At 38.6% G+C, this 17,730-nt stretch overlaps 3 protein-coding genes across 4 annotated transcripts in view; 2 read left to right on the top strand and 1 right to left on the bottom strand.

Moving 5' to 3' along the window:
• The window catches only part of LOC311304498 (gap junction alpha-1 protein-like), a gene marked incomplete at both ends in the record, with an annotated part of 434,020 nt that overhangs the window by 217,339 nt on the left and 198,951 nt on the right, over nucleotides 1-17,730 (top strand). The gene's annotated exons all lie outside the window — the stretch shown is intronic.
• On the bottom strand, nucleotides 7,894-14,553 carry LOC311289567 (uncharacterized protein). Of its 2 annotated transcripts, XR_014627145.1 has the most exons (3): nucleotides 14,270-14,553; nucleotides 10,638-11,868; nucleotides 7,894-8,809 (listed from the first exon to the last, which is right to left on the bottom strand). XR_014627145.1 is itself a non-coding variant. In XM_084407675.1 (2 exons), exons 1-2 carry the CDS (start codon nucleotides 14,346-14,348, stop codon nucleotides 10,928-10,930), a joined length of 1,020 nt encoding a protein of 339 aa, XP_084263801.1. In that variant the 5' UTR covers nucleotides 14,349-14,553; the 3' UTR covers nucleotides 10,547-10,927. The 2 variants fall into 2 exon arrangements, 1 of the variants encoding a protein (XP_084263801.1); XM_084407675.1 differs by lacking the exon at nucleotides 7,894-8,809 and having other exon boundaries at nucleotides 10,547-11,868.
• Nucleotides 9,141-10,081, top strand: LOC311289575 (uncharacterized protein). The gene is made up of 2 exons (XM_084407687.1): nucleotides 9,141-9,414; nucleotides 9,786-10,081. Exons 1-2 carry the CDS (start codon nucleotides 9,263-9,265, stop codon nucleotides 9,946-9,948), a joined length of 315 nt encoding a protein of 104 aa, XP_084263813.1. The 5' UTR covers nucleotides 9,141-9,262; the 3' UTR covers nucleotides 9,949-10,081.

A 17,730-nucleotide genomic window follows, 5' to 3' on the forward strand; every position in this document is an offset into this window, starting at 1 on the left:
TATTAGTTTTCCTGATTATTTGACGGCCATTTAACATTTCTATCCTAAACAGTCAAATATAAAATAAACATTTATACAACAGTTCTTTCTGGATCTTGAATCTGATTGGCTTAGAGCCTTACAGCTTAGAGTTTACTAAGCCATACAGCTTAGTAATTGGACATTTCGAACTATATGATGATCTTTACCTCATTTTTCTGGATCTTGTGAGTGACCTAATGTGGTACAATCTGTCAGCCAGGTCACATGTGCCCATGTGCTAATTTATGTTTCTATAAAAACTAGATTTGTTTGCATTTAGATGTGGAAAAAAATCATATAAATGATCAGCAAAAAAAAAAAAAAAAAAAAAAGAACTTTAAGATGCTGTAAAGTAATATTTATATATAACATATTCATTGTAAATACTGTATGTCATTGTAAAAGAATTAGCTCATTTTATGTATCTCAGCATTGAGACCACAGTGGTTGGACATGAACAAAATTGGCGTTTGGACCAATAAATGCTTCATAATTTTTCATTAAATAACATTAATCAGTAATTATTTTTATGTCAAGGAGTGTAATAACACTGTTTTATTTATCAAGCATCATATGACAAATATCATAAATCTAAAAATTCACTGCTAGGACTTAAAAGTGACTTTAGTTGCAAAAACACCCGTATTCAAATTAAAATGCAAGTGAGAGACATGAATTATGGACACATGTCAGACTATACAAATTAAAAAAATGTAAAAAAAAATTCCCAAGTTTGTCTGAAGTTCTACCAAATAACCCCCAAAAATAAACCGTCCAAGAAGTTTCAGTTGTGGCCTAATGGTTATAGAATCGGACTTGTAACCAGAAGGTCACGGGGTTCGAGTCTTGGTACAGACAGGAAATGTAGATGGGGGGAGTGAATGAACAGCGATCTCTTCCACTTTCATTACCCACAACTGAGGTGCCCACCTAACCCCCAATATCTCTCCTTGGGCGCCGCAGCACTGGCTGCCCACTGCTCCGGGTGTGTGTTCGTGGTGTGTGGCATTTGTTCAAAGCCAAACACGTTCACTACTGTATGTGAACAAAGATTTAGACCAGAATGCAGTGACAAAATCCTATGTTATTCTATATTGTTGCAGAATGTTTAATCTGGAACAAAAATAGATTAATAAATGACGTCAAGTGGTGACCAAAACAGCTTATAGTAACAAAAGTAAATAAAAATGTCTTTAAAATTAAACATATTACATAATAATAAATATGAATTTCTGAAATACTTGATTTTGACTGGTCAGTTTTAACCCCTGGATGTGAAAATGAAACTACATCAACTGTGTTTGTCGTCACTCAATCAACTTAACTGAACAAACCTTCAATCAATCATCTTGTGACTGTTTGTATTGTTTTAAAGGGGTGGTATAATGCCCTTTTCACAAGATTAAAATAAATCTCTGATGTCCCCAAAGTGTTTATATGAAGTTTAAGCTCAAAATACCCTATAGATATTTTTATGTAGTATGCTCAATTTGTCACTTTTTTTAAGGGTTGAGCAAAAATGCACCGTTTTTGTGTCTATTCCTTTAAATGCAAATGAGCTGCTGCTCCCGGCACAGAGGGCGGAGCTTCAAGAGCTCCTGTGTGTCAGCAGCTCCGCTTACCTCGCACTGAATTTTTTTTTTTTTTTTTTTTTTTTTTTTATGTTCAAACCGGAGTCAGACAAAGATGGAGAGACTCAAGAAGAAGTGACAACATGTAGATAACATTTCTTAATTGTTAGTTGAGGAATTTAATGTAGCTTATGTGTAGATATCTTCTAGTCATTGATTGGCATTGATGTCTAGATAATCCAGACGTTTCCAAGCAGCACAGCAGTAATAACTTTATGAACTTCTTTACTTAGAAGATTGATAACATTTGGGAGAAAATTATAACTATGCAACCGTCTACTACAGTATCGCATCAGGCAGTGCATTGTAGTCTCAATGAGGAAAAATTTAATTCATTCATTGCTATAAGACAGGAACAATTTTGTAAACTCGTTAATTTATCTAAATCAACAACTATATGTTAGACCCTATAACGACTAAGCTTTTGAAAGAGATTCTTCCAGAGGTCATATATCCTCTTCTTAATATCATTAATTCATCTTTGTCATTAGGATACATACCGAAAAAATTGAAGCTGGCTATTTATTATTAAACTGCTTGTTAAAAAAACGCAACTTGATCCTACAGAATTAGTCAATAACAGGCGATCTCAAATCTACCTTTTCTGTCAAAGATACTAGAAAAATCAGTATCCTCACAACTATGTTCCTTTTTAGAAAGAAATGGTATCAGCAAGGATTTCCAGTCAGGATTTAGACCGTACCATAGTACTGAGACAGCTCTCATTAGAGTCACAAATTTGTTCTTATCATCCAATTGTGGTTGTATCTCTCTATGAGTGTTACTCAACCTTAGTGCTGCATTTGATACTATTGACCACAACATTCTTTAGACTTACAATTATGTTGGCATTAGTGGACAGTTATTTATTTTCACTTATCTGACAGTTATCAGTTTGTAGCAGTAAATGAAGACTTTATTCCACTATTCATTTCCTTCTCTCTGGACCTCTAGTTGGTTCGCGTAGTGTTTTTGCGCTGCGCGTCTGTGTTACACGTCACCACGTAGGCTCACTATTGGCCGACGCTGGTCATGTGTGTGATGCGTGATGACGTATAACACAGACGCGCAGCGCAAAAACACTATGAGGCCCAGAGAGAAGGAAATGAATAGTGGAATAAAGTCGTTATTTTTGTTTGTTTTTGCGCACAAAAAGTATTCTCGTCGCTTGATATACTTAAGATTGAGCCACTGTAGTCACTTGGACTATATTAACGATCTCTTTAATAACTTTTCTGGGCCAGCAAGTTCGGGCCACCTAGCAGCCTATGGAGAAGTGATCCAGCACTCAGATTTCATCAAAAATATCTTAATTTGTGTTCCGAAGATGAACGAAGGTCTTACGCGGTTGGAACAACATGAGGGTGAGTAATTACTGACAGAATTTTCATTTTTGGGTGAACTAACCCTTTAACACATTATAGTCCTTCATGTCTGTTGCAATCTTAAAACTCTGGCCAGTTGATAACACCTAAAATATCAAAATTGACTGATGGCAGTAGATCCTTTTCCTATTTAGCACCTAATCTCTGGAACAGTCTTCCTAACATTGTCCAGGAAGCAGTCACACTCTGTCAGTTCAAAGCTAGACTAAAAACACATCACTTTAACCTGGTATACACATAGAAAATTATACATTTCTATTATTCAAATCATTTAAATGATTATTAGGCTGCATAAATTAGGTCAGCCGGAACCGGGAACACTTCCTATAACACCCGATGTACTTGTTACATCATAAGAAGAATGGCATCTACGCTGTTAGTCTTTCTGCTTATTTCGAGGTTTACTGTAATCAGCTGGATCCAGGCCATATCCAGATCAGATGGTGGACCTGCACCTAGACACGACCACAATGCATGATGTAGTCAGCCGGATCTGGGCTGTATCCAGACCAGATGGAGGACCTGCACCTAGACACGACCACAATGCATCCCTGAAGTGTCAGCAGAGATTGTGTCAACTAGACTCTCCCCTGTGAAGGCCTCATTGACACGACAGCCATCGGCACTGATCCTCAACAAACCCCTCTCCATACCGGCATGACTCCGATCTTAAACCAGATGGAACTGGATAATATTCGGATTGTTCCAAAGCAATCTGACTTCTGACCTATAATGCTGCCTTAATCATAATCATACAGTGTTCGTTCATTGGCCAGAGGAGAACTGGCCCCCGACTAGGCCTGGGTTCTTCCAAGGTTTTTGTTCTCCACCTCCTGATGGAGTTTTGGTTCCTTGCCACTGCCACCTTTGTTGCCATTGGCTTGGCTTGCTTAGTTGGGGAAATTAAATTTAACATTTAATTTAATATTCAACCATAATATTGATCTGCCTGCATTGACACTATTATACAATAATTGAATTGAGCTGGACGATGACATCACGGTTTACTCCAGAGTGGCTATATATATATATATATATATAAATTAACTACATTAATAACTTCATCACTGAAACGCTATTTTCTTCTGGAAACAAACTTTTTTATATTACTTTCCTATTAGCTCTGTAAAGCTGCTTTGAAACAATCTGTATTGTAAAAAGTGCTATGTAAATAAATGTGACTTGACTTGACTGCTGGCAGTAAACTTTGGAAAAGTCTTCCTAACATTGTCCGGGAAGCAGACACACTCTGTCAGTTTAAATCTAGACTAAAAACGCATCTCTTTGACCTAGCATACACATAGAACATTATCAATTTCTATAATTCAATGTTAGGCTGCATAGATTAGGTCCCATAAATCCCGATGTACTTATTACATCATAAGAAGAATGGCGTCTATGCTAATATTAGTCTCTCTGTTTATCCCAAGGTTTACCGCAGTCTGCCGTATCCAGATCTGATGAAGGACCTGCGCCTGGACACGACGACACCGCAGGCCTGAAGTGACCACTAGTCTCTCCCCTGTCAAGACCTCATTCCCTTCCCTTTACCTCTGTACAGATAAAAAGGTCAAAATAAGTCAAAATAATAATAATAATGCATGGACAAGCAGAATCAATAATATAAAAAAATCTGTATTATGAATTAAGGCCAGACAGGTAGTTTTGTTGAGGTCAATTTGTAGAGAAAGACTACACGCCTGTGTACATATATACTCAAATGTGCATACCAAACTAAACACGTAATACGCATGTGTGCACGCCGTCGGCGTTGTCACATATTCACGTTTTTGAAGTTTGCATGGAGATAACTTTTTTTTCTCAAAATTATTCAACGCCTGCACCTTGGAACCTATTTCAAGGTTGGCGTTCTCGAGCCACCAGGCACTGTTGTTGTGCGAATGAGCGGTCAGAGCGTGTTGTCGTGTAAGCGCCCCCAAGTTAATCTTTGCAACGGAATTGAATCAATCAAAACTAACTTTAGCTAGACAATAACTTTATTCTAGAGCTGCTGTAAAGCCAAAACAATCTGTTACTTTAATTTCCTATTATCACTGTGAAGCTGCTTTGAAACAATCTATATTGTTAAAAGCGCTATATAAGTTAAGGTGAATTGACTTGACATGCCTCCAGGAGCTCGACTGTTTTACAGAAAGAATCTGTAAAGCGTATCTGTCTTTTATAAATCTGATAAAACTAAAGACTGTTCAGAGATATGAAGAACGCAATACTACTCTAAAGGTACACAAGATTAACATGAGATTAGCAGAAACTGTATGTGTTATTAACTTTTATTAACTAAACTTTTAAATTTAGTTTACAGCTAGAATGAATCAGCATTATACACAAAAATTAAACAATTAGCATTACATGAATAGTGTTTTTTTTATTTTTTTATCTTACATATATTTACAGCTACAAAACGTTTAGGTTACAAATGTAATCTAGGGCCAATTAGCTGGATGTCATATCGTCAGACTCTTTAGACTAAGGAATGGCAAGCATCGACTGGTGCATGAGTGTAGAAGCACAGCCAGGTATGCAATTTCGTTCCCGTTATCTCAGGGAACCCAAGGTTACATTAGTAACTGTAACTTTCCCTTTCAATACGATTCACTTGCATTCCATCAGTCTCTGATGCTATGGGGAACGCAATCCAATAGTGCTGTGCTATGAGCACAGAACGGAGACTGTCCTGCGAGCCCAGCCCGAGGGCACTTGGGGCCAGAGCCCATTTAACCACAAATGCTTGTCTTGCACTAGCTCTGCACATAAGACCCTTATTCTTCGTCTGGGATCGTGTAGAGCCCTTTGAAGCTGCATTAAAACTGCAATTTGGACCTTCAACCCTCTGAAGTCACTATATGCAGACCTGCCAACCTGTACGCATTTTGCGTAGCGGATACGCATTTTGACTTCAAAGTACGCTGCTACGATTTGTCACTATAAACTACGCAAAAACCTGGTGACGCCTCTGTGCACGCGCTGTCCTCAAATCAAGCTACAGCAAAAGAAGAAAAGTTCGACCAATCATAGCGCTGGGTTCATTCCCCAAATAGCAAGCGGGGATGATTGACAAATGCGTAAGGCCTATCATTAAAAAGAGACTGAAAATCGACACCAATAAAGATTCCCGCCCGATCCCCCTTCCACTCCCGCGGCCGCCGTCTGACTGATTTCATAAGCGAGGACAGTACAGTACGGTACTTCTGATTCCTGATTCTGAAGATAAACGGCCTGGGCTCGATGTGGAAAGTTGATTGTTGAGTTAAGTTAACTTAATCTTATGGATTCGATGATCACACAGATCGCATGGATTATCTTAAAATACTCCGTTAAGTTATTCATGGTCACTCAGAAAAGAGGAAGACATCATTCAGTCATGCAAATAATAAAATGCTCAAGTAATGCTGAACTATAAATCTTGAAATCGCTATGGTTTAACGTTAGTGATTATGAAAGTGTTGTGATTTGTGGATAAGCGCGAGTCTGGAGAAACAGGCGTTTATTTATTCATTCATTCTCAGTGTTGAGAAACGTAGCCTTCACGTGTTACGTTATTGTGTTAATTATAACTAAAGTACCTAATTATGTTACATATTTATTTTGTATGAAAACTAGCGCGTTAATTACTTATGGATTAAAAAGTACCGCTGTATCAGTGCTGCGCAAGCTCTCTCACAAACGCGACGCGTGTGCACAGAGAGAGAAGATCATTGTAAAATGATAATTGACGGGCTAAGTTTAAATTTTGTTCTTGCTTGTTTTTTTTTTCTGTCAAAAATCATTTTGTATTATCCATCCGTGCTTTTAAAATTCGTTAAATGGCGGACGTTTTACTGTTAACACAGCCCTCATTATGTCGGATTCTTTTTAGAATAAGTGATTGGTTATGCTATTATTGGACTCCTGTCTATTCTTGTCAACTGTTTTCTATAAATATGTTTGTATTGGCTAACATTTATTCAGCTAATGCGTGCATGTCCTGTTTAAAATGTCCCTATACTGTGTTCTAGGGGTTTCTTAATTTTAGACTAGTTGACCAGCAGTTATATGCAGTGCAATTATATAATGCATGTGTGTCATCGTCACACTTTGATTCATTTTTGACCGGGAAGACCACAAGTGTAACAAGGTGACAAAACCCCCCCTAAAAAAGTAAAAAAAATTGTCAAAAAACATTTGAGAAGTAGTTATACCATCTGTGAATCAAGTCACTAAGTTTCAGTCCAAAGCGTTAACATTAACTAGTATTTTTGGGTAAAAGAAAATTCTCTCCGGGTCAAAATGACCGAACACCACACAAGGGTTAAACATGCGCCCTGTCACAAGCGTTTATATACTGTCTATGGTCACAAGCACAGCAGTTCATCTACATTACTCACCGATCAAATAAGATTTTGGCGGGACAAAAATTCACTTTGGCGGGCGCTAAAACAAGTTCAATGCAGGAAAATTCATGCGTGAATTTAACTGAGTAGTACATGACCATGCACTCGCACAAATGCGACCACATAAAATTTTAACTAGCACATTCTAAAAAAATGGTCGCATATGCGACCATTTTGGCATGGTATTCAGCTCTGTGAGGCATGGTACCTTAGTCCATCAGAACCCTTCAGGGGCTGCGGACTAGTTTTAAATAGTCAAAATCCATGATTGAAGAGCAGGGAAATCTAGGTTGTAAAATCGTTGCACAGATGTCACCAATGGACACCTCATTTGCCTACGCCCAGGAGGAGGCCATTCTACCGGTGGAGTGAGCCCTCACTCTGATAGGGCACTGATATAGTCTCTGCTTCGTGATTGGCAGCCCATTAGAGTGGCCTTCAAAGTACACACAAAAAAAACAGCTTCTCTGATCACAGGAATTTATTTGAGCGCTTAATATATACACTTGAGGGCCCAGACCGGGCAGAGTAGATGTAACGACTGCTCATCCTCAGAAGCAAGAAAAGCATTTACATTTACGCATTTGGCAGATGCTTTTATCCAAAGCGACTTACAGTACATTGCATTTCGAGGTACACATTTTACATTCTTATCAGTTCTCAGTTCTTGCTTTCCCTGGGAATCGAACCCATAACCTTGACGTTGCAAGCGCCAACGCTCTACTGTTTGAGCTACAGGAAAGAGCAGAGAGTGTTATGACCTGAGCTCTGAACGGCATGAAGAGTACTGCTATCATTTGATATAATCTGTCAGTTGATTTACCAGTTCAGCATCAGACCCATTCAGGAGTCAAATGCTGACCTCCCGTTGCACAGGGTGTCCCAACCCGATTTGGAGATCCACACCCAACTGGTACAGATGAGCTGATTTCGAGGAGATAAGGGCCCTGGCACAACTGTGGGTCACCCTGACATTGAGGCGTTGCATATGGTATGTACGGTCCTGAGCCCCAGACGTTCCAGGCTAGATCTAGATCAAGATCAAGACTAGACAGTCGTCAAGATAAATCAGGATGCGTACTTCTGACACAACTTGGTCAGTTCATCATGATCTTTGGGAAAGAACAAAGCAGTTCTCAGCAGGGGCCCGCAGGCTGTGCTCTTCTGAATCCAACTACTACAAGCTGGGCTCTTCATCAGCCTCAGTAAAGTTGCTGCAGTAAAAGCCACTGTATATAATAATTTTCGTATTACTTGTACCTCAGAGGCCGTAAATTAATTAAACTCTGTCATGTTTTCCTGCATTCAGATGCCTAGTGTTTGAGAACGCAATCGTGTGAGGCGCTTCTGGGAGGGAATTATACAAAACCACTTTAACCCCCTGAGGTCGGGTGACGCGCGGGCGCGTCAACTCGATGTTTACTAAATGTTTCTATTAATATCTCCGCGATTGTGCAGCACACATAAATGGTTCTGATTTTGCCGTAATCGATAGATTCTCAGCTTCAACGTCCTTATTCTCGCGAAATCGTACGTGACTCACACAGGGAGCAAGAGGGAAGACAAGATGACCATTCACAAAAAAAATAAAAATTTTGACCGTTCACCTTGCGTGATTGGTGGGCTAGCTTGCCTGTCTGCATTTTGTGTGAAACTAACCAATAGATGCGGTTGAAATCCCTAAGTACCCTCCCATCTCCTCACAGTGATGAAAACAAAGCTGACATGGAGAGAGAAAGAGTAGAAAAGTCCGCGAAAGAAAAAGACCGCGAAAAAAACATGGCAAAAACATATATAAAGAAGAGGAAAAGTAAGAAGAAGACGATGAGAGGTAATGGCGAAGACATTGGTATTGAAAGACGTACTTGCGGCGGTTTTGGAGAGCAGCGACGAGGATGAACGAGTTTCCGAGCCTGATGGATTTTCTTCTGATGTAACTTTAGATGATGAGGATTATGATCACAGAAGAGATCCAGTTGAAGACGGGTAAGCATATTTATTTTATAAAAACCTTGTTCGCATGGTGCACTTTGTGCTAGACTAACTGTGACCATCTTGGCTAAAATAAGCTGCGCTGTACTGCTTTGTGTATCTGAACTTTGACAAATTGACTGTGCCTTTAGCAAAGTGTTTACTTTATGTAAAAGTTATTTTCTTGTGTAAAACTGAGGTAACGTACACTTACAAATAGTAACGTTGTAGGCTGTTTTTGGTGGTCTACTTTTGATAACTAATGTAATATTTCTTCACCTCAATTCACAATTTGAATAACATTATCTCTTGTAGTGATGAATCAATATGTTTTGGCCAAATTGATAATGCAAGTCCTAACTTATTTGTTTTTGTGTTTTTTTCAGAGAGGATTCACAGCTACCAGGGCCCAGTGTAACACAGGCAGCCTCACCTGTGCCTGCCACCAGTCACCAGGTCACCACCAGCCCTTACACAGCAACCATCATCACCAACCCGGCCAGCCAAGAGGTCCCGTACCCCCCCAGCATCAACCAGCACTATTTCTAATATCTAATATATAGTTCAGCTTTGGTTTGAAAAAAAAAAAATGTTGAAAAGTTGACAAGAAAACATGAACATTTTTACATTTTGTGAATATTGTTAGTAGTGAGCTTTTTTCACAAAGTAAACGTTTTGCTTGAAAGAAAGACCTGTTGTAATGCTACTTTTTCATTTGCACACATCCCATAAAGCTTGATATGTAGTAGGAAGTTATTTTAGTCCTATTTTATCTCAGTCCCTCTAACATTTGGTGAGGGTAGAGTCTCAGACAAAACTTGTACTAAAAAACGATTTTTCAAAATGTCACTTTAGACAATTATTATTCATTATCTACTATTTTATTCATATATTACACTACTTTTGTGACCCTAAGACTTTGGGGAACCCATATCAAGGGCCAAAATAATTCGTCCACATGAGTAATGTTATGTTTCCACAAGAGATTTGAAGAATTTCAAAAATCGGACTTATATTTTTCACCTTTTAGAGCCAAATGATCCCTCTCTCTCTCTTTACACAATGCTCTAGGACAAGTGGTGAGCTCATCAGAGAAAGAGCTGGGTTTTCTCTGCACATTTTGATATAAAACACATGGGATTATGTTATGTAATTGCCTTTAAAAGGTGAATTTAATAAGATATGTAAAATCGAAGAAAAAGTGAAAAAATGCCCTTAGACCTCAGAGGGTTAATAACAGAATGACCTAAACAGCATTTCAGATACTGTGCTACGAGATCGATCCGCTGGTTGGTCTAGTTATGCCGTTCCATCACACAGTCACATGTCTTTTATGATGCGTATCAATGAATTTTTTTGGTAAAAGTGTTTCCATCATAGTTTATGCGATTGTTTTTGTATCGCATAAAAATGTATCTGACTCAGTTGAGCGCATTTATACGCATCTTGGTGTTTCCATCCAGTGTTGTTGTTTGTTTGTTTTGCAATATCCCAAAATGTGCATAAAAATAAGTGGATGGAAACATAGCTATTGAGAGCAGGTGAAAGGCTTTATTCCAGTATGAATCAACGTGTGCTTTTTCAGGCTTACTTTACGTCTGAAAGTCTTTTCACAGTGAGAACAGGAGAAAGGCTTTTCTTCAGTGTGAATTAACACATGCTCATTAAGTTGTTTTCTCTGTGTAAAACTCTTGCCACATTGAGAGCAGGTGAAAGGCTTTATTCCAGCATGAACTAACATGTGATTCGCAAGGTATCTTTTGCGTGTGAAAGTGTTTCCACACTGAGGGCAGATGAAAGGCTTTTCTTCAGTGTGAGTTACCAAATGATCATTAAGGTGTCCTTTATGTATAAAACACTTTCCACACTGGGAGCAGACGAAAGGCTTTATTCCAGCATGAATTCTCATGTGCTTCTCAAGGTTGCCTTTACGTGTGAAAGAGTTTCCACACTGAGAGCAGATGAAAGGCCTTTCCCCAGTATGAATTAACATGTGATTCTCAAGGTATGCTTTACGTCTAAAAGTGTTTCCACACTGAAAGCAGGTAAAAGGCTTTTCTGAAGTGTGAATTAACAAATGATAATTAAGGTGTGCTTTCTGTGTAAAACTATTTCCACACTGAGAGCAGGAGAAAGGCTTTTCTCCATTATGAATTAACATGTGCTTCTTCAGGCTTCCGTTACATGAGAAAGTATTTCCACACTGAGAGCAGGTGAAAGGATTTTTCCCACCATGAATTATCATGTGAGTCTTAAGGCTTCTTTTATGTTTGAAAGTGTTTCCACAGTGAGAGCAGGTGAAAGGCTTTTTGACTTCTGTAATTTGAATACTGCTTTGTGAGCAACTGTTTTCAGTTTTGGAGCAACTCAATGATTTTTCTCCAGCGGTGACGTCATGAGCTTTCTGATGCTGATGTTTCTCCTCCACTTCATTCAGATCTTGTCTTTCCTCTTTCACTTTCACCAGGCCTAAAATAAAAACATTTAAAGGAGGAAAATCAATTGGGACAGTTGGACAATAAACATTTTTTTTTACATGACAACACTGTACTAAAAACTGAAATATGTTTCCTTGTTTTTTTTTATTTTTATTTTTTATTTCGCACACAGAGGACAATGTCGTCAAAAATAATCCTGTTTACATGGATCTGCGAAAACGACTAAAAACACTGTATTATTCATGCCAGGCCAATAGTTGGCGATGTCACTTTGTAAAGACACACTACACACACTATAGACTGAACACGTAATACATATGTGCATGACATCACAGTTTTCACAAACGGTTATCATTTTGACAATGTTGAGTGTACAGAGAGCTTTTTAAAAATGCAAATAGAAAACTTCTACATTTTTAGAACATCATTGTCACATAAATGTTCCCTTAGATGCATTGAGAAAAGTATTTGTCTAATCTACATTATTTCACGTCTCTATTGGTTTTATAACCACATCCACTGAATCTGATGAGCTGTCTACAGGCTTCGGCACTTCATATTTGTAATACCATTTTCAAGAACTTTCCAAAAAAAATGTATGACTAGCACATCACTTCAATCACGCTACACGATTACATGAGCTATAATGGATTGTGTTCATGCATGTATATATATATATATATATATATATATATATATATATATATATATGTATATATATATTTTTTTTATTTAGTTAGTGCCAGGGTAAAATAATGCAAAGTATTAAAGAACAGAAAAGTTTTAAAGGGGTGGTAAAACACCTTTTTTCGAAGGCTTGATTGTGTTTGTGGGGTGCACTGTAACATTGTGTCCATACTTCGTTTTTAAAAATTTGCATTACTTTTCACATATTTAACCATTATTCTACACTGCTCTGTCCCTCCTTGTAAAAACGGTCGAATGATTTCGGGTTCTATGAACGAGGTTGTGGCTCATAAACAGCAGCTTCTGTTTTTAAAGTTGGAACTGCTCGCTCTTTCAGGACAAGCCGTTGTTCGAATCCTGCATTTAGCTCACGTAGATTGAGGAAGCTTTCTTCCAGAAAATGTGCAGCACAGAGAGCGACATTTGGATTATAATTATGAGGGACCGAGTTAAAAATAAATTGTAACCGTCCTTAGGAAGACTGAACAAAGTGGACGTGCAATCTGGGTGAAAATAACAGCGTTTCGACGGCATAGCGGCAACGACACTCTACAACCAAAACAACTATTCTCCAAAGCAACATAAAATGGCCTCGCCCCCTTTATTTATTGTGTTCCCAGAGGAGGGGTTTATGTAAATGTTGGGGTTAGTGATGTCACTAACCCTGGAGGAATGTCTTGTAGTCCCTACCGACCGTTTGCTGTAGTCCTTAGAAAATTATTTCTTTAAAAGCAAATACCTCCCTTTGTATTGAACTTTGAGCGTTGTAACTTTGCAGATGTTGTTTATGCTCAAACAGCAACATTACACACTAACTAAAGTTAAAAAAGTGAAATCACATTCAACCACCCCTTTAAAGAAGAAAATGTATATAAAACATTGCTATTTTTCAATATTACGATTGCACTGAAAAATAAAAATGTATAGGCTAATAATAATAATAATAATAATAATAATAATAGGGTAGAGTGGGGTAAAATGACCCCCTTAAGGACTGTATTTTTTCTGTGAAACAAAAGTCAAATGAGTCTAGAATAGTTATCCTAGTTTTCATTGACAATTACATAATCATAGAGTTTTCCTGTTATAAAATGTTTTAACAAAATTTTTATTTGTACCAAGGTGGGGTAAAATGCCCCCACTTTGACAAAATATTTAGACTAAAAACAGAGTGTAAGCAGATTTTAAAAAAGTGTATGTTGACCATCTATTGATTATATTGGGAGAAAGCAGTAGGAGGGGGGTTTACACAAAGGGGGCGTTTCCCCCATTCTACCCTACATTTTAATTTGGGGGTACAATATAACAATAGTAATATATTTTTTGACTTAATTCACTTTTATTCGTTAGAACTTGGGGTTTTTATTTAGGTAAAAAAAACAGCAGGAAGACTTCTGTATAACAGGTAAACCTTTGTCCACACAAATGTTTGATATTACGCTAATGCAAAAAACAAAGTAAATCTGTATGTAGAGTCGCACAGTTCAACACAGTTTTGAGATTCCAAAAAGCAATTAGTGAAAATAAAATCTAAATATTATCGCTACCTGTTCAGCTGCATTTTAAGACTTTTGAAACGTTGTTTTAGGACATTTTAGTGTTACATTAAGGAATTCAAGACTTAAGGATCTATGATGTACACCCTGTTTAAAGCTTTGTTAAAATATTGTAAAAAAAATAAATAAATAAAAATAAATAAAAATAAAGCTTTGTTTTATGAAAATGAATGAAGAATAGACACCAACCTCCTTGTTCCTCGTGTTTTATTCTCCAGGGTTCTGGTTCACTCATGTCCTCCTCACTCTCCTCTTTAACAAACACCATCTTCACAGCAGCAGATCTCAGTTCAGTTGATACTCCTCCAGAATCCAGATATTCCTGCTTGCTTCAAAACTTAGTCACGTCTATGAGGATATTACAGGCCTGATTCAAAAATGGTATCTTTATACTAAAAGTACATATCTAACTGTTTGTATTCAGCCAGTACTACAACAAAACAACAGAGATCCAACACTAATCTTCTTCCTCTGAGGTTTAATAGTGGTTGGAAAACAAAAGCTGTGTCTTACCGCCACCCACTGGACTGGAGTGTGAAGCGTCAATAAGAAATAGCTTTAAAAAAACCATGACAGTGGGCAGTAGATTATTTGTCAATACATGCTCTCTCCCTCATATCCATCACTCTTTCCTTTTCTCTCAGTCTCCTTTTCTTGACATGTCTCTTCCACTGAGCTTTGACTGATAGTCTTTTTTTAATGTGTCAGTGAAGAAAGTAAACATAGCGTCAACTGATATTTAGCCTGTTTTATAAACCATTTTCTTAGACAAAATAATTTACTGAAGGCTAAGAACACTAGGTAATTAAGTTTATTAAATTCATACACAATATGTACACATTCATTACTATATTGAAAACGGCTTTGTTAATGTTTCTTGTCCTGTCACATTGACAGTTACCAATTATTACAATATATGAATCAAGTAAATTATATAGGCCTATTTCCAATTCAAAATGGCAAAATTAGACAAAAGTTTATTAGTTTGCCTGATTATTTGACGGCCATTTAACATTTCTATCCTAAACAGTCAAATATAAAATAAACATTTATACAACAGTTTTTTCTGGATCTTGAATCTGATTGGCTTAGAGCCTTACAGCTTAGAGTTTACTAAGCCATACAGCTTAGTAATTGGACATTTCGAACTATATGATGATCTTTACCTCATTTTTCTGGATCTTGTGAGTGACCTAATGTGGTACAATCTGTCAGCCATGTCACGTGCCCATGTGCTAATTTTTTAGATTTGTTTGCATTTAGATGTGGGGAAAAAAATCATATGGTTGGACATGAACAAAATTGGCATTTGGACCAATAAATCCTTCATAATTTTTCATTAAATAATATTAATCAGTAATTATTTTTATGTCAAGGTGTGTAATAACACTGTTTTATTTATCAAGCATCATATGACAAATTTTAACATAAATCTAAAAATTCACTGCTAGGACTTAAAAGTGACTTTAGTTGCAGAAACACCCGTATTCAAATTAAAATGCAAGGGAGAGACACGAATGACTGTCAGACTGTACAAATTAAAAAATGTAAGTTTGTCTGAAGTTCTACCAAATAACCCCCAAAAATGAACCTTCCAAGAAGTTGCAGTTGTGGCCTAATGGTTAGAGAATCGGACTTGTAACCAGAAGGTCACGGGATTCGAGTCTTGGTACAGACAGGAAATGTAGATGGGGGGAGTGAATGAACAGCGATCTCTTCCACTTTCATTACCCACAACTGAGGTGCCCACCTAACCCCCAATATCTCCTTGGGCGCCGCAACACTGGCTGCCCACTGCTCCGGATGTGTGTTCATGGTGTGTGGCATTTGTTCAAAGCCAAACACGTTCACTACTGTATGTGAACAAAGATTTAGACCAGAATGCAGATCTTGTATTATATATAATACAGAATATGTGACAAAATCCAATGTTATTCTATATTGTTGCAGAACGTTTAATCTGGAACAAAAATAAATAAATAAATGACATCAAGTGGTGACCAAAAACATTTTATAGTAACAAAAGTAAATAAAATGTCTTTAAAATTAAACATATTACATAATAATAATATTTCTATGAATTTCTGAAATACTTGATTTTGACTGGTCAGTTTTAACCCCTGGATGTGAAAATAAAACTACATCAACTGTGTTTGTCTTCACTCATTCAACTTCTGAACAAACCTTCATCAATCATCTTGTGACTGTTTGTTTTGTTTTAAAGGGGTGGTATAATGCCCTTTTCACAAGATTAAAATAAATCTCTGATGTCCCCAAAGTGTGTATGTGAAGTTTTAGCTCAAAATACCCCACAGATATTTTATATAGTATGTTAAATATGTCATTTTTTTAATGGTTGAGCAAAAATGCACCATTTTTGTGTCTATACCATTCATCCATCCATCCATCTTCTTCCGCTTATCCGTGGCTGGGTCGTGGGGGCAGCAGTCTAAGCAGAGATGCCCAGACTTCCCTCTCCCTAGACACTTCCTCCAGCTCTTCCGGGGGGACACTGAGGCGTTCCCAGGCCAGCTGGGAGACATAGTCCCTCCAGCGTGTCCTAGGTCTTCCCCGGGGCCTCCTCCTGGTGGGACGCGCCCGGAACACCTTCCCGGGAAGGCGTCCAGGAGGCATCCGGAACAGATGCCCGAGCCACCTCAGCTGACCCCTCTCGATGTGGAGGAGCAGCGGCTCTACTCTGAGCTCCTCCCGAGTGACCGAGCTTATCACCCTATCTCTAAGGGATCGCCCAGCCACCCTGCGGAGAAAGCTTATTTCGGCCGCCTGTATCCGGGATCTTGTCCTTTCGGTCATGACCCACAGCTCATGACCATAGGTGAGAGTAGGAACGTAGATTGACCGGTAAATCGGTTTATCGCCTTGCGGCTCAGCTCTTTCTTCACCACGACAGACCGGTACATCGACCGCATTACTGCAGAAGCTGCACCGATCCGCCTGTCAATCTCCCGATCCATCCTTCCCTCACTCGTGAACAAGACCCCGAGATACTTGAACTCCTCCACTTGAGGCAGGAACTCTCCACCAACCTGAAGTGGGCAAGCAACCCTTTTCCGACTGAGAACCATGGCCTCAGATTTGGAGGTGCCGATTCTCATCCCAGTCGCTTCACACTCGGCTGCAAACCGCCCCAGTGAACGCTGAAGGTCCCAGTCTGATGGGGCCAGCACGACAACATTGTCCGCAAAAAGCAGAGACGAAATTGTGTGGTCCCCAAACTGGACTCCCTCCAGCCCCTGGAGAGTACTGCCATCATTTGATATAATTTGTAAGTTGATGTGCCACAGGCCCATCCAGGAGTCAACCTCCTGATTGCACAGGGTGCCCCAACCCGATTTAGAGATCCACACCCAACTGGTACAGATGGGCTGATTTTAAGGGGATAAGGGCCCTGGCGCAACCGTGGGTCACCCTGAGATAGAGGTGTTGCATATGGTATGTACGGTCCTGAGCCCCAGACGTTCCAGGCTAGATCAAGATCAAGACTAGACAGTCGTCAAGATAGGTCAGGATGCGTACTTCCGACACAACTTGGTCAGTTCATCACGATCTTTGGGAAAGAACAAAGCGGTTCTCTGCAGGGGCCCGCAGGCTGTGCCTCAACTGCAGGAACTCCTCATCAATGTGGCTGT

Source organism: Rutilus rutilus (assembly GCF_951802725.1).
Source record: "Rutilus rutilus genome assembly, chromosome: 1".
NCBI lineage: Eukaryota > Metazoa > Chordata > Actinopteri > Cypriniformes > Leuciscidae > Rutilus > Rutilus rutilus.